General features: G+C 43.5%; 1 protein-coding gene across 1 annotated transcript; it reads right to left on the bottom strand.

The window, feature by feature from the left end:
- Positions 1-1,335: 1,335 nt before the first annotated feature.
- Positions 1,336-8,378, bottom strand: EDN1 (endothelin 1). The gene is made up of 5 exons (XM_060110111.1): positions 7,754-8,378; positions 6,022-6,190; positions 4,549-4,707; positions 4,279-4,392; positions 1,336-2,458 (listed from the first exon to the last, which is right to left on the bottom strand). Exons 1-5 carry the CDS (start codon positions 7,815-7,817, stop codon positions 2,356-2,358), a joined length of 609 nt encoding a protein of 202 aa, XP_059966094.1. The 5' UTR covers positions 7,818-8,378; the 3' UTR covers positions 1,336-2,355.
- Between the last annotated feature and the right edge of the window lie 10,828 nt (positions 8,379-19,206).

Here is a 19,206-nt window from a genome sequence, read left to right as displayed (position 1 = left end):
TGTCCTCCAAGCTCAGATCTTCACTCTCCTGTCACCTCCACTTCTTCCTGCCATCTCAGGCTCGCTCTTGGAGATGTAGAGACATTCCTCCCCTTTTTCATTTAACGGATGGGGACATTCATGATGCCAGGGGATGGAATGGTTGCTCAAGATTAACAGGGGCTAAGTTCAGGCCAAGTCCCTTGTCAATGTGGACAAAACTTCACCCTCCTCTTGAGAACCGCACACCGAGAAACAGTTTGCTAGATGAAATGAGTTTTATAAGCAATTCCCCAAAGACACTGGACTGTCTCCTAAAAACAAAAAAAGTGAAAGATGAAAAACAATGCCAGTAAAGATAGAAACTCTGCCCAGGACACTGGTTCTGCACACCTGAGGACTGTTATTTAACATCTCTCAGATGTGTCACTGTTTGGACAACAGCGATCCCTGTGAGCTACTATTTGAGGAATGCCAGGCATTCTTTCAAACATTGTTCAAGAAAGGCGGTCTCAGAAGCTGATCAAGCTCTTTTGGGTTTCTGTTGGTAACAACCATCTGCAGCACTGTTCTCCCCAACGGGTTGGCAGTTCAGCCAAGGCCAAGTGGGGAGGAGGGAGGTGCCGAGATGCAGGAGACCCAGAATCAGCATTTGGTATCTCTGGCTCCAAGGGCACGTGTCCAGTCCTGCGCTACCATGAAAGAGCGAAGGTGCTTGGTGTTCCTCAGTAAACACACTTCTTAATCTGAGCAAATAAAAAGCCAGTGGGAGCCCTCACTTGCTCTGAGCAGGCCATTTTCTCAAAGCAACTCTGGTGTGGAATGTGTATAATTAGGTACCTTTGGGGAGGTCGCCTTGCCATTGCTTCCTTCAGTCTATTAACATGGAGAAAGCACCTCTCACCACATCATCAGCTTAAACTGCTGGATCCCCTCTAATAGCCAGAGCATAGCTAATGGATCAAGTCCCTGGAGAGTTTGCAGGTGAAGTGGAAGCAGAGGCGGCTATGCAGGGAAAGACAGAGGTGTGAAAGCTGGGTTTTTGTTTTGTTTTAAGCTTAATGCAATCTAAAGGCAATTTTAAGATATAAATCAAATTCTTGTTTTCATTAGCCATGATTCTTTTCCTTCTAACTGTCACCTTTCCAAGAAACCATCTTTAATCATCCCCTTACTTAATTCTTACCACTTTGGCCCACTTCTCAGAAATTTCAGAAATGATTCAAAGTCAGTACAGTAGGGAAAAAAAATATTTATTTTCTAAAGTCATTACCTTGACAGGCAAAACAAAGCATTTTCTCAATTTCATTCAGAAATACATTTAAAAAAATACATAGACCAATATGGCCTGCCCAAACATATATTTAACATGGTAAATATAAGGAATAAATTGTTTGAATATAAATATCTATAAAAAAATAAGTACATCAAAATGTAATCCAACCTCTTCCATGAGCCAGTTACATAAAGGAAAACAATTTGACTGCTTTAAATCATCACCAATGTTTACCCTTCAGTGTCTCTCCTAAACAATCCTATACCGTTGTGTTTCCAAAAATCAAAGTAAGGGAATCTCCTGATTCAACTGATCTTTCTTTTCTTACGGAACAGAGCTAGTAGATTACCCTGAAAATGTTATATCTACTATTGACACATTAGACAGACTTCCATGAGGCTAGGGCTTAGTGTGGGGATTTTAGAGGGGGAAGAGTTTGGGGAAGCAATAATTAAAGGTGGGGAAATACTTTGCCAGAGTGCAATATAGGTGAGGTAGACTCATATGCATGAAACTCATCCTGATTTTACAGTAGTAACAGTTTCTTTCAGTTTTGCATTTTATGAATTAAAAAAAACAAAGTCTCTTTTTTTTTTTTTTTTTTTTAACTCGAGTGTTTGTCCTTAGAGTGTTTTCAATTTGTGCATTCCCTAGAAAAATCTTTGCAGGGACTTTGGAGTTTCTTCCTGAAATGTGCCAGGCACCTGAGTGACACACAAACACTCCCTTCTGAACCTCTTCGGGGACTCAGCCCGCAAGTGGAATCTCCTCTCCTCCTCCCGCTAGGAGGAGGCCACCCTAATTTGCAGGTCACTGCATCTCTCTGCCTTTTGCATAGCCCGCTGTCACCCCAAAGGAGGAGAGAAACGAAAGCAGTTCCCACTGATGGAGGCAAATGAAGACGGGCTGGGGGACTCCTTAACCTTTCCTGGAATGTTTGCACCCAGGGCGCTGGTCCTGTGCTAGTCTGGAACGAGAAGTGGTCTAAGCAGGGCGGATGCATTTGCTCTGATCCCAGCCTCGTGGAGAGAGCGCAGAGTCAGGCCCAGGGCTCTTGGTGGATGAGAAGAAGGCTTCAGACAGGCTCCGACAACCTGCCATCAGTGTGTTCGGTTGTAGGTCACTTTCTTATCTCTGTAGAGCTTGGCTTTCAGCTTGGCAACATGAAAAGACGTTTTGATGCTGTTGCTGATGGCCTCCAACCTATTAAAACCAGACAAGAGAAAACAAATGTTATTATTATTTTTTTTTCTACAAAAATCATTCCTAGGCAAAAGAAACATCTAAAATTAGAATCTGGCAAAAACAAATCTAAATCTGGATCCTGAACTTTCACCCCCAACCAAAACCACATGTTACTCAGCTAACCTCAAGTGAAAATAAACTACCTCTTATGACTAGAATGGCGGTGGGCAGGGCGGTGAGCAGGGAGAATAAGGGTGATAATGGTCATATCTAAAGGGAACTGGGTATTAAATACAGTTTTATAGTACAGTTTTTAAGGTCAGCTAGAGCTATTCTCTTTTCTTCTTTAGCCCTATCCCAAGCACTATCCCAACCCCTGTGGGACTGTATGGAGAGACTCAGTCAGCAGAGGTTTCAAATAGCCAGGAATGTCTTCTTAGTCACGTAAGAAATTGAATGGGGCTTCGTGGGAAAGAAATTCAAAAAGAGGCCTACAGGCAGACCCAAAACAATATTCTACGGCAATTAAAAAAAATTTGTTTTTGCAGGTTTCATGTTTTCTGTTTCTAGGAGAAAGAAAAAGGGAAGGACTGTAACATTGATTTAACAGTTGATGTAATGGAAGCTAATAGAAAAAAAAAATGATTTCCAAGTCAGTCCAGAAACGGTGATTTACGTAATCTTGCGATCTGAAGGCGCACTAGTGGCCTGAGGTTATAAATATGGAAACTTCAACAGCACATGGGAAGTGCTGAGGATGGCCCCACACCAGCAGTAAACAACTCAGAAGTCATCCATGACCGCCAGGCCTGTGCTCATAATACTTGGATCCTAGGACTTCTTGCCACTGGATTTCCAGCAAAAGTTGCCACTGACCATGATAGGGAAACGTAGAATATGGGGCAGATCTGAAAGCAGGATTCCTCCCTGCAGCTTGTGAATTCCAAAATGTTTAGGATTTGGAAGACTTATCACTCTAAAACTGCTCAGGGGACTTCCCTGGTGGTGCAGTGGTTGAGAGTCCGCCTGCCGATGCAGGGCACACGGGTTCGTGCCCCGGTCCGGGAAGACCCCACATGCCCCGGAGCGGCTGGGACCGTGAGCCATGGCCGCTGAGCCTGCGCGTCCGGAGCCTGTGCTCCGCAACGGGGGAGGCCACAACAGTGAGAGGCCCGCATACCGCAAAAAAAAAAAAAAAAAAAAAAAAAAAAACTGCTCAGAGCAATCCTATGGTATTACTAATCCAGATCCCAGCTCATGATTAAAAAATGAGAAATCTTTGGGGAATGACATTGGGTCTCCACCAAACACATTTCCCTATTTAAAAAGTAAATAAATAAACCTGAAAAATGGCATGTTCTAACTCTCACCAACCCTGCCTCATGACTTTATTTTCCCTTTGGTCATTTGAATAACTGCCATGTTTTGAAGAATTTGATTATACGTGACGCTTTAATTAAAAAAAAAAAAACTCTCCCTGAAAGGATTTTTAATTTCTCAGGGAAAGCTGTAAATATATTGACTCAGAGAGGCAAAAACTAGATGTGACTAAATGACAGAGGTGTCTCTAGATAGATGTTGTTTGGAAAATCTACCTTTAGGATGAGAGGTGTGTGTGCTAAAAATCACCACAGTGTACAGAGGGCAGCTGTCGGCATTCAAGGTCTTCAAGAAAACATTTGAGAGGGATTCCTTTGCTTGCTTTAATCTAGAGAGCACAAAGATTCCCCTTTTGTTTGTTACTGTCCTCTGGGCCTTTCTCCCATCAAGGCAAGAAAGACTAGGAGCGTAGACCATTCATAGGTGACGGGGACCAGCTGTTCTTAGGAGCCTCTTACCTTCTTATTTTCCTTCCATCCACCAGCTGCTGATGAAGACACTTCTCTCCCAGCTTGGAACAGTCTTTCCCTTTCTTTTGTTTATTCCAGCCTTTCTCCATGGTGTCTTGGTCCCTGTTAAAATACACGTAGGGAGAACATTTCAGCAATAGAAACTTCAGTTGTTCTCAATGCCTCTGTTAATCTCTTTTAAACAAGAAGACAGCATCATAAGAGGAAGACGGTCAGGAGGGCATAAAACTGAAGGAAAACAAAGGTGTTTCTACTCACCTGAGTTCTTTTCCTGCTTGGCAAAAATTCCAGCACTTCTTGTCTTTTTGGCTAGCACATTGACATCTCTTCCTGTGGTCTGTTGCCTTTGTAGGAAAGAAATCCTTTAAGGATCGCTTGGACCTGGAGGGGCTTCCGAGTCCATATGGAACAATGTGCCTAACATGGAAAGAGAGGAACAAAAGTTATGAGCATAGCTGATCGTCTCCAAAGGTTGCATTCTTTGGGGCAAGCTCCTAAGGAGCTCACACCACAGGATTTGGAAGCAAAACTCAGCAGAGTCAAATGTTGCTAACAGTCAGGACGGCATGCCGGTCAACGGCCCCAAGTGTGTGGACCCACCCAGGAGAAAATCAGTTTTTCTAAGTCAATGAAATTCCATGTCAACTCTCAACACAGCAGCCTTGTCTTTTGGCCGAAATTATGACATCTCTGCTTTGGTATCTGTTTCATATTTTCTTCCTTTTTCTGACTCTCTATTTAGTTAACAGGTCTTGGGGGTGGGGTGGGGGACTTCCATGCAAAACCATGACTCACAAGGTTTCGACAACCGATTTTCAGTTCAAGTGATACATGATAATGCTAAAAGGGCCCCCTGAGGAGGCTGGGGGAGACACACTACTGCGTGCATGGCTCACACCAGGTTTGCACACCTCCTGTGATTTGGTGATTATCATACGACTATAGAGGGACTCCTCACCAGGAGGCTCTCCAGTAATTTCCAGTGTGTCCATTGTGATTCTCACCTAAAGAATAAGGTCCTCCCCTTGGAAGTATCACCTTACGAAGTACGAGGCTCGCTGTGGTTTTTGTTTGGTTTGATTTGATCTTGTTTGGATTTCAGTCATCCCTCACCATAACGGGACACCGCAGGTACAATCAATGTATTTTTGTTTAGGATTCCTTCTGATGGGTGAGCTAGTTTTCAGGGGGAGATGGGGGAAACTGCTTTCTTCACTCGGGAGGCAGAAGGGAACTCTAAGGACCGTGTTTCTATTGCTGTGTTGAAATAGGCTTTTCCAAAGGGGGGAGTCGGGACACCCAAGTTCTAGGTCTCGCTCTACCATAAATTCATCCTGGCAAGTGACTTCAACATTTCGGGTCTTAGTTTTTCTACAAGTAAGATAAAGACATTAGACTCTGACTCTCTATAATCCTTTCTGCCTCTTAAGTCTATACCCTCCCATGAGAAGCACAGGTTGGACCAAGCCACATATGACCTCAGCAACGTTTTCCCTAAACCCAGGCAGATCCCAATGGAGAACATTCTCCCCGGAGGCCCAACACAAAGTTTCTCCCCTGAGACGAGCGGTAGCCTCCTGAGGGGCATTTTCCCCACTGGGGCACTTTCATGTGGTCAGAAATGCTACCTTCAGAGTCCAAACCCAAAAGTAACGGGAGTAACTGGGCTCCAGTCTCCCGTGAAGCCGGAGGGGAGGAAGCCTGGAGTAAGGATGCCCTCTAGAGACTCACTCTGGAGTGTTGACCCAAATGATGTCCAGGTGGCAGAAGTAGACGCATTCTTTATCCATCAGCGAAGAGCAGGAACAGCGCTTGGCCCGGCGGGGCCTCCAGGGCGCACTGGGAGAGGGCTTCTCCCCTCCGCTCTCAGCTCCTGTGCTGAGCTCAGCGCCCAGGACCGCTGGGGAGAGAAAGAGCAGGTCAGTGGGCCGTGTCTCCCCCAGGGCCCGAAGGCACACTGGTCACAGCATCGATGCCACATCTAGCAGAGCAGATAAAAGCAGATGAAGCACCCAGCCGGCCTCCAGCAAGAAACACAGAGCAAAAAGGACTCTATTATTTTCCCTCCTTAACATGACTTCATCTTTATCGCCACTGGCTTATCCACCTTCAGAGAGATTATACAAGTGCAGGGGAAACAACCACCTGAAAAGGGACTTACCAGCCCCTTGAAGCAGCCTTCAAGGAAACGCTTAGAAATACTGCCTGTTAGACATTTGGGTTGGCTTCTGCATGGAACTTAACACAACCTACAGTGGCTTAAAATTGGCTGATGACCAAAAACCTGAAACAAAATAAATCATACTGCCTTTTCCTAGACTCAGAGCCACTTCCTCTTGCGGGATGACCTTCTGTTTAGGGCAGTACCCACCACTTCACACCCTGTGTCAGGCGGGGAGTAGCCCAGATGAGACACACCTCTTGAACTTAGGTGGAGGTCCAGAGCTTCGGGGAGGTGATTGGAGAGAGAGAAGAGAAATCAGCTCTACAGTAAAACCACTGACCTAAGGGAAAACTGAGCAGCAGCTCCGGGGACCCAGGCAAGGTTCCGTGGGTTTTGAATTCTGAATCCCCGGAGCAGGATGGTGTGGGTGGGATTTGCCGTCTTCCCTTCCCCACGGCAGCATGCTTCCTCTTACTGACAAGTTAGCCACGCAGCTTATCTGCCTAATTTTGTACATTTCAAATGATCAGACACATTCCAGGATTTTCATTCCCTTGACATCCTTTCTCTTCAGTCAGGGTCATGAAAAGACAAAAAAGTGCACTGACCCTAAAAGAGGGAAACGGGCAGATGCACACATACTATCTAAATCCTTCAGCAGCCAAGATTTATCCTAGCTTCCCTCCCAAGACAGGTGAATAAAACTGGAAATAGAGCCCACACTGTTCTGAGTGCCAAAAACTTGCCGAAAGAAATCTAAAGTCAACAATGACAATTTTAAAGAAAACATCTGCTTCACCCTGAAACCGCCTGGGGGTGATTTTCACCAGGCTGTTCTGCAGGTGATTTTACTGCTCATACATTGCTTGAATGACTTGAATAAAATTCCTTGGCTTCAAGCTGAGATGTTTAAATATTTCACACATTAACACACTATTAAAGCAGTATTTGAATAAGATATAAATTCCTATATGTCCTATTACCTGTATGAACACATATATTGCAAACGTACATTTAGCTAAATTATATCTCGCTTTAATTGAGTCGTATTTTTAAAAGCCAAGGAAATACACTAGGCAATAATAATAATGTTATTTTAATGCTAGAGGGGCAACGGTCTTCAACAGAGGATTTTTTTTTCCACTAGAAAACTTAAGCACCTTTGAGCAATAATTCCCCTACACTTGATTTCTGAGCGGCAGTCATAAAAAGAAACAGGGGAAAACACAGAAGCAAGAAAAGCATTAAGGTGGAAAAGAAGACGGCAGCATTCGGGGATTTACAAGTCAACGTGCCTACCTGCTTCTGGAGCTCCTTGGAAAGCCACAAACAGCAGAGCGAAAATCATGGGGAAATAATCCATTCTGGAAAAAAGGGGATCAAAATCCTTCCCCACTGCGAACTAAACCCGAAGTGAAGGGGGGGGGGAAAAACGCAGGAAAAAAAAAACAGCTTCGGTTCCTTCCTAGCGCTTCGGGTTCTTCGGATCTCAAAGTGATCCTTCAGCCCGAACGCTCTTTAACGGGGAGAAAAAAGAAGCGTCTGCCAGGAGAGAAGGCAGTGGGAGCGGTCCGAGGACGCACGCGGTGGCGGCCGTGGCGCACGGGGACCCGGGGACCCTGGCGGCGCTGGTCCCAGCGCAGAGGCAGCAACGCGTCTGACCTGGACAGCTCTCGGCCGGCTTTTTATACTGAACCCCTATAGAGCGGGGGTAAACAGCTCCAATTTTATTCCAGCCCCAGACAATGTTATTGTGTCATTAGTCACCACCAGGCAACGTGCAGCCGGAGATAAGGCCGGGCTCTAAAGGAAATCACTGCTAACTTCAGAGGCAGACGCCCGCCGTCTGACAATTCGGGGCAGGGCTAAGAAAAAGAAAATACCCATTGGAGACCTTTGGTAAACCTGCCCGTGCAGCGCTGCCGTCTGCTTCCCCTTTGCAAGCTGCCAGCCCCGGAGTTCAAGCATCAGAAGAGGGACTCCAGAAAAGTCATACCATTGGTATGAAAAGTATGAGCTACAGTTTAAATAGATTGTATTGTTGTGTGCGGGGGAATTTTTTTTTTAATTGTTGTTCGCTTCATTTGCCTTTTATGTCTCTCCGATGTCTTAGTGCTGATCAGTCCAGGGGACGCTCTCGCTCTTTGCTTACGCCTCCCCCCGCCCCCGACTCGGGGTCAGATTATTTTGGCAGATAGATGGACGCACTTTGCTCCTTCCAGCCCCCGCCCACCAAGGCTGTTCGGCTCAAGTTCTTTGCGTCCACAGTGGGAAAGATCGGACAGGGTTTGGCAAGAAAAGGAAGTTTAAAAAAAAATAATAAAGGATCCTTTTAGGCACATACCCAGTCCTTTCAGGATTGCTGATTAGAAGCCCCCATCAGCTTTTCTTTTTGCGCCCACCCTCTTCCCGTCCCCGGATCCCCCCACTTGCCGGGGCACCAATCTAAAGAAATAGCGAGAGAGGAACGCCAGAGGGAGACGAAGAGCTACCGGGGCTGATGTTTGAGGGGAAAAAAAAAAAAAAGCCACAGCCTTGGCTTCCAAATAACAGAAGGAAACGCCGCCACCTGAGGTGGGAGCCTAGAAAGGGAGGCATGGCACCTGACACGGAAAGCGGGGTTGCCCCTCGGAAGATTCCATTTACTCCCTACATCGGGACAGCTTTTCTGGGTCTTTGTTTTCCTTTGGCTTTTTCTTGTAAGTCCAAGGGGTGTTCTTGTAGAGGGTTAAGTACTGGGAAGGAGGAAATGCCCGCCCTGAATAAGGCAGCAGACGATACCTCGCCTTTAATAATGTGCTTATGTTTTCAAAACAATTTCCTGTCTACATAAGCACGAAATACCCCTTGAGGTCCTCACAGGGCAGTCACTGCGGAGGAGACAGCATGCTGCAATGTGTACAGCAGAACATGAATGTAAGACACCTGGCTTTTTCAATTAGCCTCATTTGTCAAGTGAGAAAGCCGGGGTGCCCAGAATTTCCCTGCTCCATCAAAGTTCTCGGTGTGCCTGAGTAAGGCCCCTGGGATAAAGGTAGAGCATCTTCCCTGCACACGAAAAAGATGTGTCTACGTCTAGTTCCTAGGGACACCATCAAATAGATGCTGCTTCCATTTCCTCATCTTGTTTTACTCTAATCCACCCCCCCACCCCACCCCACACACACACGCACACGCAGGGATTCAAATGCGGATTCATCTGCAGTTCTCAGGAGGATTCCACAGAATCATTTCCTCCTCCTTCTCTCTGTTTATTCTTCACCCCTAGAATCAAAAGGACAGATTTTATCCCAACACCTAAGCCGTGGACCTGGGCACACTTGGTCTCCCTGGACATCCCTCGAAGGCACAACTGGGGGGACAGTAGCAGTAGCAGATCCGTAATGAGCTCTGTCCCCTAAACCAGCCACTGCAGCCAGAGTGGAGGTGGGGGGAGGCAGGGACCCTCCCCCCAACATCCACACCCAGAGAGGCCTCCCCCGCGTCCTCAGGTGTCTCTGCTTGGGCCCTCGGCCCCTCCTCTATACGCTTGCCTCAGCCCAGCCCCGGGGGCCGCGGAGGGCACAGCTCCCCCTGGACTCAGTGGCAGCCAGCAGGGAGCCAGCTCTGCTGGCCTCAGCCCTGGCCAGTGCGTTCCGACTTCTTCCCATCCGCAGAGCACAGGAGAGCAGAAGAGAGCTGATGTCACATTCACAGGATCCAAGCTTCCCCCAGGGAGGGAGAGGTGGCCTGGGAAATATGTCTCGGCAGGGGTCCCCCCCCAAACTCTTTTTTTTTTAATCTCCTGGAAACTTTAACAAAACACTGGCCACAGTCAGGACCAACCTGTCCTCAGCTCCCCGGAAACTACCGCCTGGTCCCTCCCAGTCCTTCCAGGTCCAGCCTGGGCCACCCTCCGGCAGGGAAGCCCATCTCTCGATGCCACACCCACCTCCGTGAGGTTGCCCAGGCAGGTACCAGCAGCGCCCAACAATCAGGTGGAGAAGTGAAGCAAAATGAAACTGCCCACGAGCCTTTCCACAGCCCGCCCGCCCGCCCGCCCTCCTCTCCTGTGTCATCCTGTGAAGTATTTGAATGACAAATAAATACAAAAAGTGGGCAGCAGTGATCCGCCCCGACCCGTCACCCCGGGCCTTCTGCTCAAGTCAATGCGCAGGATTTCAGATCCGGGAGGGTCGCATTGTTCCAAAGCCCACCTTGCCCCCATGTCTTTGAATCGTGAGTTTCCAAGACGCACCCTCACGTGGGTGTGCACGTGCCCGTTTCCAATTTTCTTTGTGTGTCTTGGGGCAATGGTGGTATCTGCCTTCCCTGTCCATCTCTCCACTTCCATCTCTTGCAGCAGCCTCTTTTCTTCCTAGAGGAGGAAAGCGGGGTGGGGGGGCCTTTCTCTGCAGAGAAGGCAGCTATCCTACTGCCAGGCAGCTGCCCAACAAAACATTTTGCCAAGAAGCAAGAGCAGGAGGGAGGAAGAACCCCAACAGACCAGTTTTACAAGCTAGATGCTGCCGCTGCTGCTCCACCTGGAGCCTTGCTGGGGAGCGTGGAGGAGACGGGAAGGTTAAAGTTGCTGGACAAAGTAATAAAAGTGGAGATCCCGGGCTTCCCTGGTGGCACAGTGGTTGGGAGTCCGCCTGCCGATGCAGGGGACGCGGGTTCGTGCCCCGGTCCGGGAAGATCCCACATGCCGCGGAGCGGCTGGGCCCGTGAGCCATGGCCGCTGAGCCTGCGCGTCCGGAGCCTGTGCTCCTCAGCGGGAGAGGCCACAGCAGTGAGAGGCCCGCGTACCGCAAAAAAAAAAAAAAAAAAAAAACCTTGGAGATCCCACCTCTGTCACCAACCCCCAGCCCAGCCCTCCAGGACCTAGCAGGGGAAAGGCTCTCTGCAGGCACAGTCCGCCTCAGAGAGGAAAGGGAAGGGAGACAAGAGGTAAAGAATATGGGCTTTTTCCCCAACAGAACAGTCTTCTGTTGCTGTTCTTGCTTTTAATGTTACACTTGAATACTGGAAACTATTTGATAAAGCTATTTTGTATGTGTTTCTTTGTGTATCATCTCTTGCTATGTATTAATAGATAGCTATAAATAAAACACCCTGGGCCCCAAATACAGATACTACACAGTAGCAAAGTGTACTGTTTTTTAGCACTCCTCAGCTTTGCTCTTTCTCAACTTCTGTGTAAAAAAATTTGCAACTTTGCCCAGCCGATAAATCTGGGGCAGGATGTGGCAATGAGCTCAGCAAAAAGAACAGCCGTGAGGTTACTTGACGAGAGAGAGCGTGAGGCGTGGAGAGCGGCCTTAGCGTGGGCTCCGCAAAGCTGTCCAGGCCACGAGCTCAATCATATATTGTTGCCTATTTTACATTCCTACTTTGCATAGCACTGTTGTGAAAGACTGCGTAATACAGACATTACCTCATGACATATGACACACGTCCAGGAGTCATGAACAGACACAGCTTCTTCCTGTGTCCAAAATCGAGTGGTATTTAGCACAGGAAATAGGGTGCTGCTCAGCAGAGATTCATCCTATGTATCTAAAAGCATAGAACTAAAGAGTTCGTCGATAGGTCAATGGATAAAGAAAACGTGGTATATATATGTACACCACATGGAATACTTCTCAGCCATAAACGAAAACGTGGATGGACCTAGAGGGTATCGTGCTAAGTGAAATAAGTCAAACAGAGAAAGAAAATACCATATGATTTCACTTATATGTGAAATCTAAAAAACCCAAAACAAACCAATAAAAATAACAAAACAAAAACAGACTTGTAGGGGCTTCCCTGGTGGCGCAGTGGTTGGGAGTCCGCCTGCCGATGCAGGGGACGTGGGTTCATGCCCCGGTCCGGGAGGATCCCACATGCCGCGGAGCGGCTGGGCCCGTGAGCCATGGCCGCTGAGCCTGCGCGTCCGGAGCCTGTGCTCCACAACGGGAGAGGCCACAGCAGTGAGAGGCCCGTGTACCGCAAAAACAAAAAAGAAAAAACAGACTTGTAGATGCAGAGTTCAAACTGGTAGTTGCCAGAGGGGAGGGGGTAGGGGGCTGAGTGAAATAGGCGAGGGAGATTAAGAGGTACAAACTTCCAGTTATGAAATAAATAAGTCATGGGGAGGTAATGTACAGCGTAGGGAATATGGGTAATAATAACTTGTGATAAATGTGTCTGCTGACAGATTATAACTAGGCTCATCATGGTGCTCATTTTGTAATGTATAAAATTATCAAATCACTATGTTGTACACCTGAAGTTAATATAATATTGTAAGTCAATTACACTTCAATAAAAAAGAAAGAAATATGTAACATATGCAACTTTGCTTCCCCGACACGTTCATCCATAAGATGATGACAGATAGCAGCTGTTTAGCTTAAAAGAATATGTCCAATTCTCTAACCTAGCGTTTCCCAAACCTCAGTCATTCATAAACCTCTTTCACAACTTTTGCCATATTGGTGTGCCACCCATATATTTTTACTGAGTATTTTTCTTTCAACCGACTTACTTCTTTTACTTGAATAGTTTTAAGGAAACTTTCTATTGCTTCTATCCTAAGCAATAATATATATGGAATCATGGTCTGTATGGTTAAATAATATACATTTTATATGGTTAAATAAGGCACCTGAAATCATGGTTTAATACACGTTAGAATGAACGTCATTACACCAGCATGCTTACTGCGCCTGGGGAACACCATTCCTTCCAATCTGATGTCTTATGTCTTATTATGTTAAGAATTAAACCCTGGTTTAATTCCACTCTCTGACCTCTACTTTCAAGATAATCTCCACATATTCTACATCAAAACTCTCATATGGATGCATTCCAAAGAAACAGAAGCTCTGGCATCCAGAATCTAGAAAAACAAAGAGTCCACATCCAAAAAGTTCCTAGTTCATGCTTCCCCTTGGTTTATCACTTCAATGTTTTGGTAGTTGCCTTTTATCTTATTTTGATCCTCTATCCCGAATTTAAATATCCTCTCTGAGTGTTTACACACCCACGCACACACACAAACACACCCACACCCCCATGTGAACCTATAGATTGAAATGAGATGGTAGTTGTAATCTTTCACACATCAGGGAGACCAGAAAAATGCGACGGCCAGTAGCTGCCTCCTCATCTTTTTCTCTTTAATTTTAATTCTATGTCATTCATGATATGTTGGAACTGAAGAGATTCTGATGCAGGAGTTAAAAAATAAGACTACTTGGAGGTGAGTGGAATAGAGTCAAGTGATTTCATTAAACCTAATTTACGTAGTCATTCTAGACAAGCTTTCCTTCCACATGTTTGAATGGAATAGTAAAAGGAACTAATTCTGGAAGGCAGGTGCCATATAACTAAGATGGCTACCTTCATGTTTTCTTAAGCAAACTGCATGTGTGTGACATCCAGGACGGTGACCGTGGTTAAGTCCGCTGTTGTCAGAACCCTTTTCATGACACCATTTCATTTCAAATTATGCATGTCTTTTGGTTTTTAAAAGTTTCCCGTAGAATGGTGGTTATCAGTGGATGGAGGTGAGGTGGGTGAGGGAAATGGAGGGTGATGTTGGTCAAATAATACAAACTTACAAGATGAATAAGATCTGGGGATGTAAGGTCCAGCATGGTGATTATAGTTAACAATACTGTATTATATGCTTGAAAGTTGCTAAGAAAGTATATCTCAAATGTTCTCACCACAAAAAAGAATGGTAATTATGTGATGTGTTACCATCAAATGGTAATTCTGATGAAGGTGTTAGCTAAAGCTACAGTGGTAATAATTTGCAATATATAAGTGTATCAAGTCAACACCTCGTACACCTTAAACTTACGTTATATGTCAACGATGTCTCTATAAATCTGAAACAAAAATTTGCTTTCGCACCTCATATATAATGACAAAAAATACGCCAGAGGTCTTAGCTCTTTCTCAGCTTTGGTGTAATAAAACTCCTTTGGTATCCTGCTGAAATTACAGCAGGATACCAAAGGAGTTTTATTACACCAAAGCTTTATTGCTGAAATTTCCTACTACCCTAGGAAAGTAGCAAGAAAATGATTCATTCGAAATTCATTTTTATATTAGAAATCTGAAAGCTTCCAGTATTCAATTTCATGTGCACATATGTTTATGGAGTCCCCACGGGTGCTAAAAGTAGTTCTAGGTACTTTGTGGGTTCCAAGTTCGATGACTTCATATTCATCAGTCAACAGACTGACATAGGATTAATAAAAGCTATCAGGGGAAAAGCAACACCAGGGAGGAAAAAGGACAATCATTGAGGTGGGAAAGCTTTCCCACCTCCACGAGTGGGAGTAGTACCTACTCATTTAGGTACTAAATGATTCAAGGAGTAATCACGGGATGAAAGAGGCTGAATGAATGTTTTAAAAGATAACAGGAAAGGGCTTCCCTGGTGGCGCAGTGGTTGAGAGTCCGCCTGCCGATGCAGGGGACACGGGTTCGTGCCCCGGTCCGGGAGGATCCCACATGCCGTGGAGCGGCTGGGCCCATGGGCCGTGGCCGCTGAGCCTGCGCATCCGGAGCCTGTGCTCCACAATGGGAGAGGCCACAGCGGTGAGAGGCCCGCGTACCGGAAAAAAAAAAGATAGCAGGAAAGATCTTCAAAGATGAGAGGAGTTAGGAGCTGTGGCAAAGAGGCTAAGAAGGGGCAAGGAATGTCAGCAAGATGGTTTGGTTATTGGATTGACACTTTCACTGGGACCAGATGGCTGATGATGATGAAAGAGAGAAAGAGTGTATAGGTGGCATATATGGTTAATATTTCTAATATCTCTGCAATGTGCCAGCATAATGTACAAGGTCTGTAGTTCTCACACCGTGAAATCCTAAGGATGGACATGGGGCACAAAAAGGAAAAGCCACGGAAACCATGAAGGACTCCTTCCTAGTGAATAAGCTGAAATGATTTTGACAGTTCATTGTATGGACTATGTCACCATTAGAAGGTCTGGATTTTATTTGTATTAGAAAATATTAAACGAGTTAAAATTATTCCCATATTTTGCACATCACCTTTTTAGATTCAGTCATTTGCAGGAGGGGGAAAATCTTCATATGGAGTTTTAGAAACATTCTCTGACTGCCTACATTTCTTCTTGTCCCTTTCATGAGAAAAGATTTGATACAAGGATTATTTTTATTACTCTCATCTGCTGCCTACCTACAAGTAATTCAAGTCTCCCTCTTTAAACAATGACTTTGATAAAAGTAAATTTCTCTTCAAATAATATATTTTCTTAAATATGAGTATGCAGTGAAAAAGGAAAAATAATTACTGGTTGTCATTGTAGGAAAAAAAATTGGGGAAAAAGGGGATTACTTTCTTAAAGGGGCATTTGGATTCATTGAAAAATGCTAATTTACTTTCACAAGTTCCAGAATACATCTACCACTAAGGGTTTTGTTTGATTTGGCATTTACACTTTTTTTAGTTTGTTCTTTTGATGGGAAAAAAAACTTTTTGGACTGGTTACAAGAATAATTTTCCTGTAAATTGATGTCTTTAAATTTTGTTTTTCTGTGAAGCTTAAAAAACACCTGTATATTTTTCATTCATATTGTTTAATATTTATTGATTATTGTCTTTCTGAGTGTAGTTTTTACTAAGGACAGTGAGATAAGTCAAAAGACATTGAAGGACTTTATTTTCTACATGTGACTCACAAGCAAAGAATGTGGAGTGATGACATTGTGTTTGTTGCTACCTTATTATGTTGATTTTATTTTAGAGAAATATGGGGAAAAGAAAAATGGAATAAAATGAAAGCTAATAGGAGGTGTCTGCTTATGGCTGAATTTCAGGCTACGGTAGGACTCCAAGGAAAGCAGTACTGAAGACTCACTTTATTTAATTTTTTGTCTCTTTTTTGTTGATTTACAATAGTATATTAGTTTCAGGTATACAACATAATGATTCAGTATTTTTATAGACTATACTTCATTTAAAATTATTATAAAACATTGGCTATATTCCCTGTGCTATACAATATATCCTTATAGCTTATTTATTTAATTTTTTCAAGTATAGTTGATTTCCAATGTTGTGTTAATTTCTGGTGTACGGCAAAGTGATTCAGTTATACATACATATATATTCATTTGCATATTCTTTTCCACTATGGTTTAATCACAGGATAGTGAATATAGTTCCCTGTGCTCTACAGTAGGACCTTGCTGTTTATCCTTTCTCTATATGATAGTTTGCATCTACTAATCCCAATCTCCCAATCCATCCCTTCTCCAGCCTCTCTGCCTTGGCAACCACAAGTGTGTCCTCTAAGTCTGTGTGAAGACTCACTTTAAGAGGAGGAGGAGAGGGAGAGGAGGAAGATCAGGCATGAAGCCGTGGCCCAGTTCTCAGCCCTCCTTCTTCCTAGGATGTGAGGGAAGCAGGGAAGTATAAGTTAGAGAATCTTGAACCTGAACGTTCATGTAAAGCACATTGTCTTGCTACAAAGTAGAAAAGATTTGGGGAACTGCAAAGTATCTTGTTTAAAGACTATTTTTCCAAAGTTGTTTCAAGACCAGTCAGGGAGGGCTGAAGTTTTCTAGATAAAGCTGTTAATAGCATTGTTTCTTTCTGGCTGTTCTTTCTCCCTCAACATCCATTCTATTTTTGTGCATTATCTGAAAGAAACTATCTTTTTGGACGAATGACCAGGTCTCTGCACCAGCAGCCTCCTTTTCCCCAATTCTCTCCCACCCCCCTCCCCTTTCCAAGGAGAATTTTGCCACTTTATGGTGACTTGAATCCCACGAAATGGGCCACAAAGTATAGGTTCCCAACACACACACAGATTTCCAACCAAGCACCCACCTCCCCTCTTTGAATGATTAATATCTACTATATATATATATATATATATATATATATATATATATATATATATATATATATATATATATATATATATATATATATGTTGAGATGTGGATTGTTTATTTCCTGCTCTCAAAGGATGACTGGAAAACCCCTAAGACAGTTTAATCCTAATATCCTTTTTAGTTTCTTTCAATCAAATGTATACCTACTTTATTCCTTTCACTTAAAGATAAGGTGATATGGGTTCAAAACCCTAGCTACATGACCTAACAAATGATAAATAAGTAATAGATTCTTAGTAATTTTTCAAGGGCTTTGTTTTCTTCCAAGGAACCCAGAATCTGAAAAGGACAGCCACCTTTGGAAGAGCCAGCACCCACTAAGTTAAGAGCAGGAGGAAAAAGAACACATTGAAAAAAATAGAATTTAAGAAGGGAGAATGACCCAATCTATAATTAAGCCAGAATGCCAAATTATGAGAACACCCAATCCTTAGGAAAGTGAAACTCTTAATAATAACATGGTCCAAATGTAAGTTATACAACTTATTAGGAACTAACATCGACTAATTAAACAACCCCTCACTGAGCAAAGTACTTAGTCTCTCTCTGTCTGCCTCTTCCCAATACAAAATGAGAAAATATCACCTGCTACTTATCTCAAGATGCCTAAATGAAAGTGTTTAGCTGAGGCTCTTTAGTTGAGACAACCATGTCAATTAGACAGGTTTAATTAGCGAGGTATACAGAGATCCCCATCAATTCCTTTTAAGTCAAGGATCCAGAAAAAAAAGAGCAAGATGTTGTCAAGGGCAGAATGTAAAAAAAGAAGTAAAGAAAAACAGAAGAACAGTTTTATATAAGCTCTATTACTGGTTGCTGACTAGGGAAAAACACTTAATATCAGAATCATAAATAGTGGCAGAGATCTTTAATTTGAAAAATCAAAAACAAAAAAAACCCTGAGACACTGTGTAAACAGATGTCTGAAAGAGGAAGGATTAGGAGATCAGAATAAAGGCATGGTTTCTAGACTGAGCATATGAGGTCTTAATTCTAGCTGAAAATGTAGGACTCAAGCTACGCAGGGACAGTGGAAAACACATAGTTTGTAAATATCTACAAAAGAAAAAATTATTAGAGGAAAAAAGCCCCTTTCACTTTAATGGACTATAGTTGTTTCTTTATATGAGATGAAATTTGTTATAGAAGTTTTCCATTGGGCTGTATAGATGTTAAACCAGTCATACATAAAGCAAAGCACTAAATGCCTTAAGTGAGAAGATAGAGAATGAAAACTTTTGGTTTTCTCATTTATGACCATATGTTAAAAAATAGATATGATTAAAAACAATAGCGTATGTAAAATGTTATTGTGGAGTATGAAATTATTAATAATGAAAATATGCTATTAATAAGACCAAGTTAGTATAGACTATAAAGAAAGAAATGTTCTCTCCTGGTCATTATTTTTCTATGATTATAAGTCCCAGAAACACAGAAAGCAGAGCTGGTGCTACTCATCTTCATTGAAAACATAGGTTTTAAAGACGCTTTTATTGTTCTGCTTGAGTATTTTTGCAAGTTTCAGCTCACTTCAGAAACTAGCTTTTCTTTTATTTTATTGCAGAACTATTTTTTCACAGATAGATGAAAGCCACCATTACATCTGTACTTGGTTATATTCCTCTCCTTACATTTTTTATTTGGGTTTTTTACAAGCAACTCCAATAAGACTTCTTCCTGGTTTATTATACACATTTCTCTCTCTCTTTTTCCTTCTTTATCAAAATGGTTTCTGATTGGATTTCTCATAGCTATACTTTATTGAGTCATAGTTTTAGCCCTCTCATTCTTCTTGAAGTTTCCCTTTTAACAATCTTGGAGGTTGATACCTAGTTTTT

This window comes from Mesoplodon densirostris, chromosome 10 (assembly GCF_025265405.1).
Source record: "Mesoplodon densirostris isolate mMesDen1 chromosome 10, mMesDen1 primary haplotype, whole genome shotgun sequence".
In the NCBI taxonomy this organism is placed as follows: domain Eukaryota; kingdom Metazoa; phylum Chordata; class Mammalia; order Artiodactyla; family Ziphiidae; genus Mesoplodon; species Mesoplodon densirostris.
The sequence above is the reverse complement of the archived record's forward strand: the minus strand, read 5'-3'. Positions and strand labels throughout refer to the sequence as shown.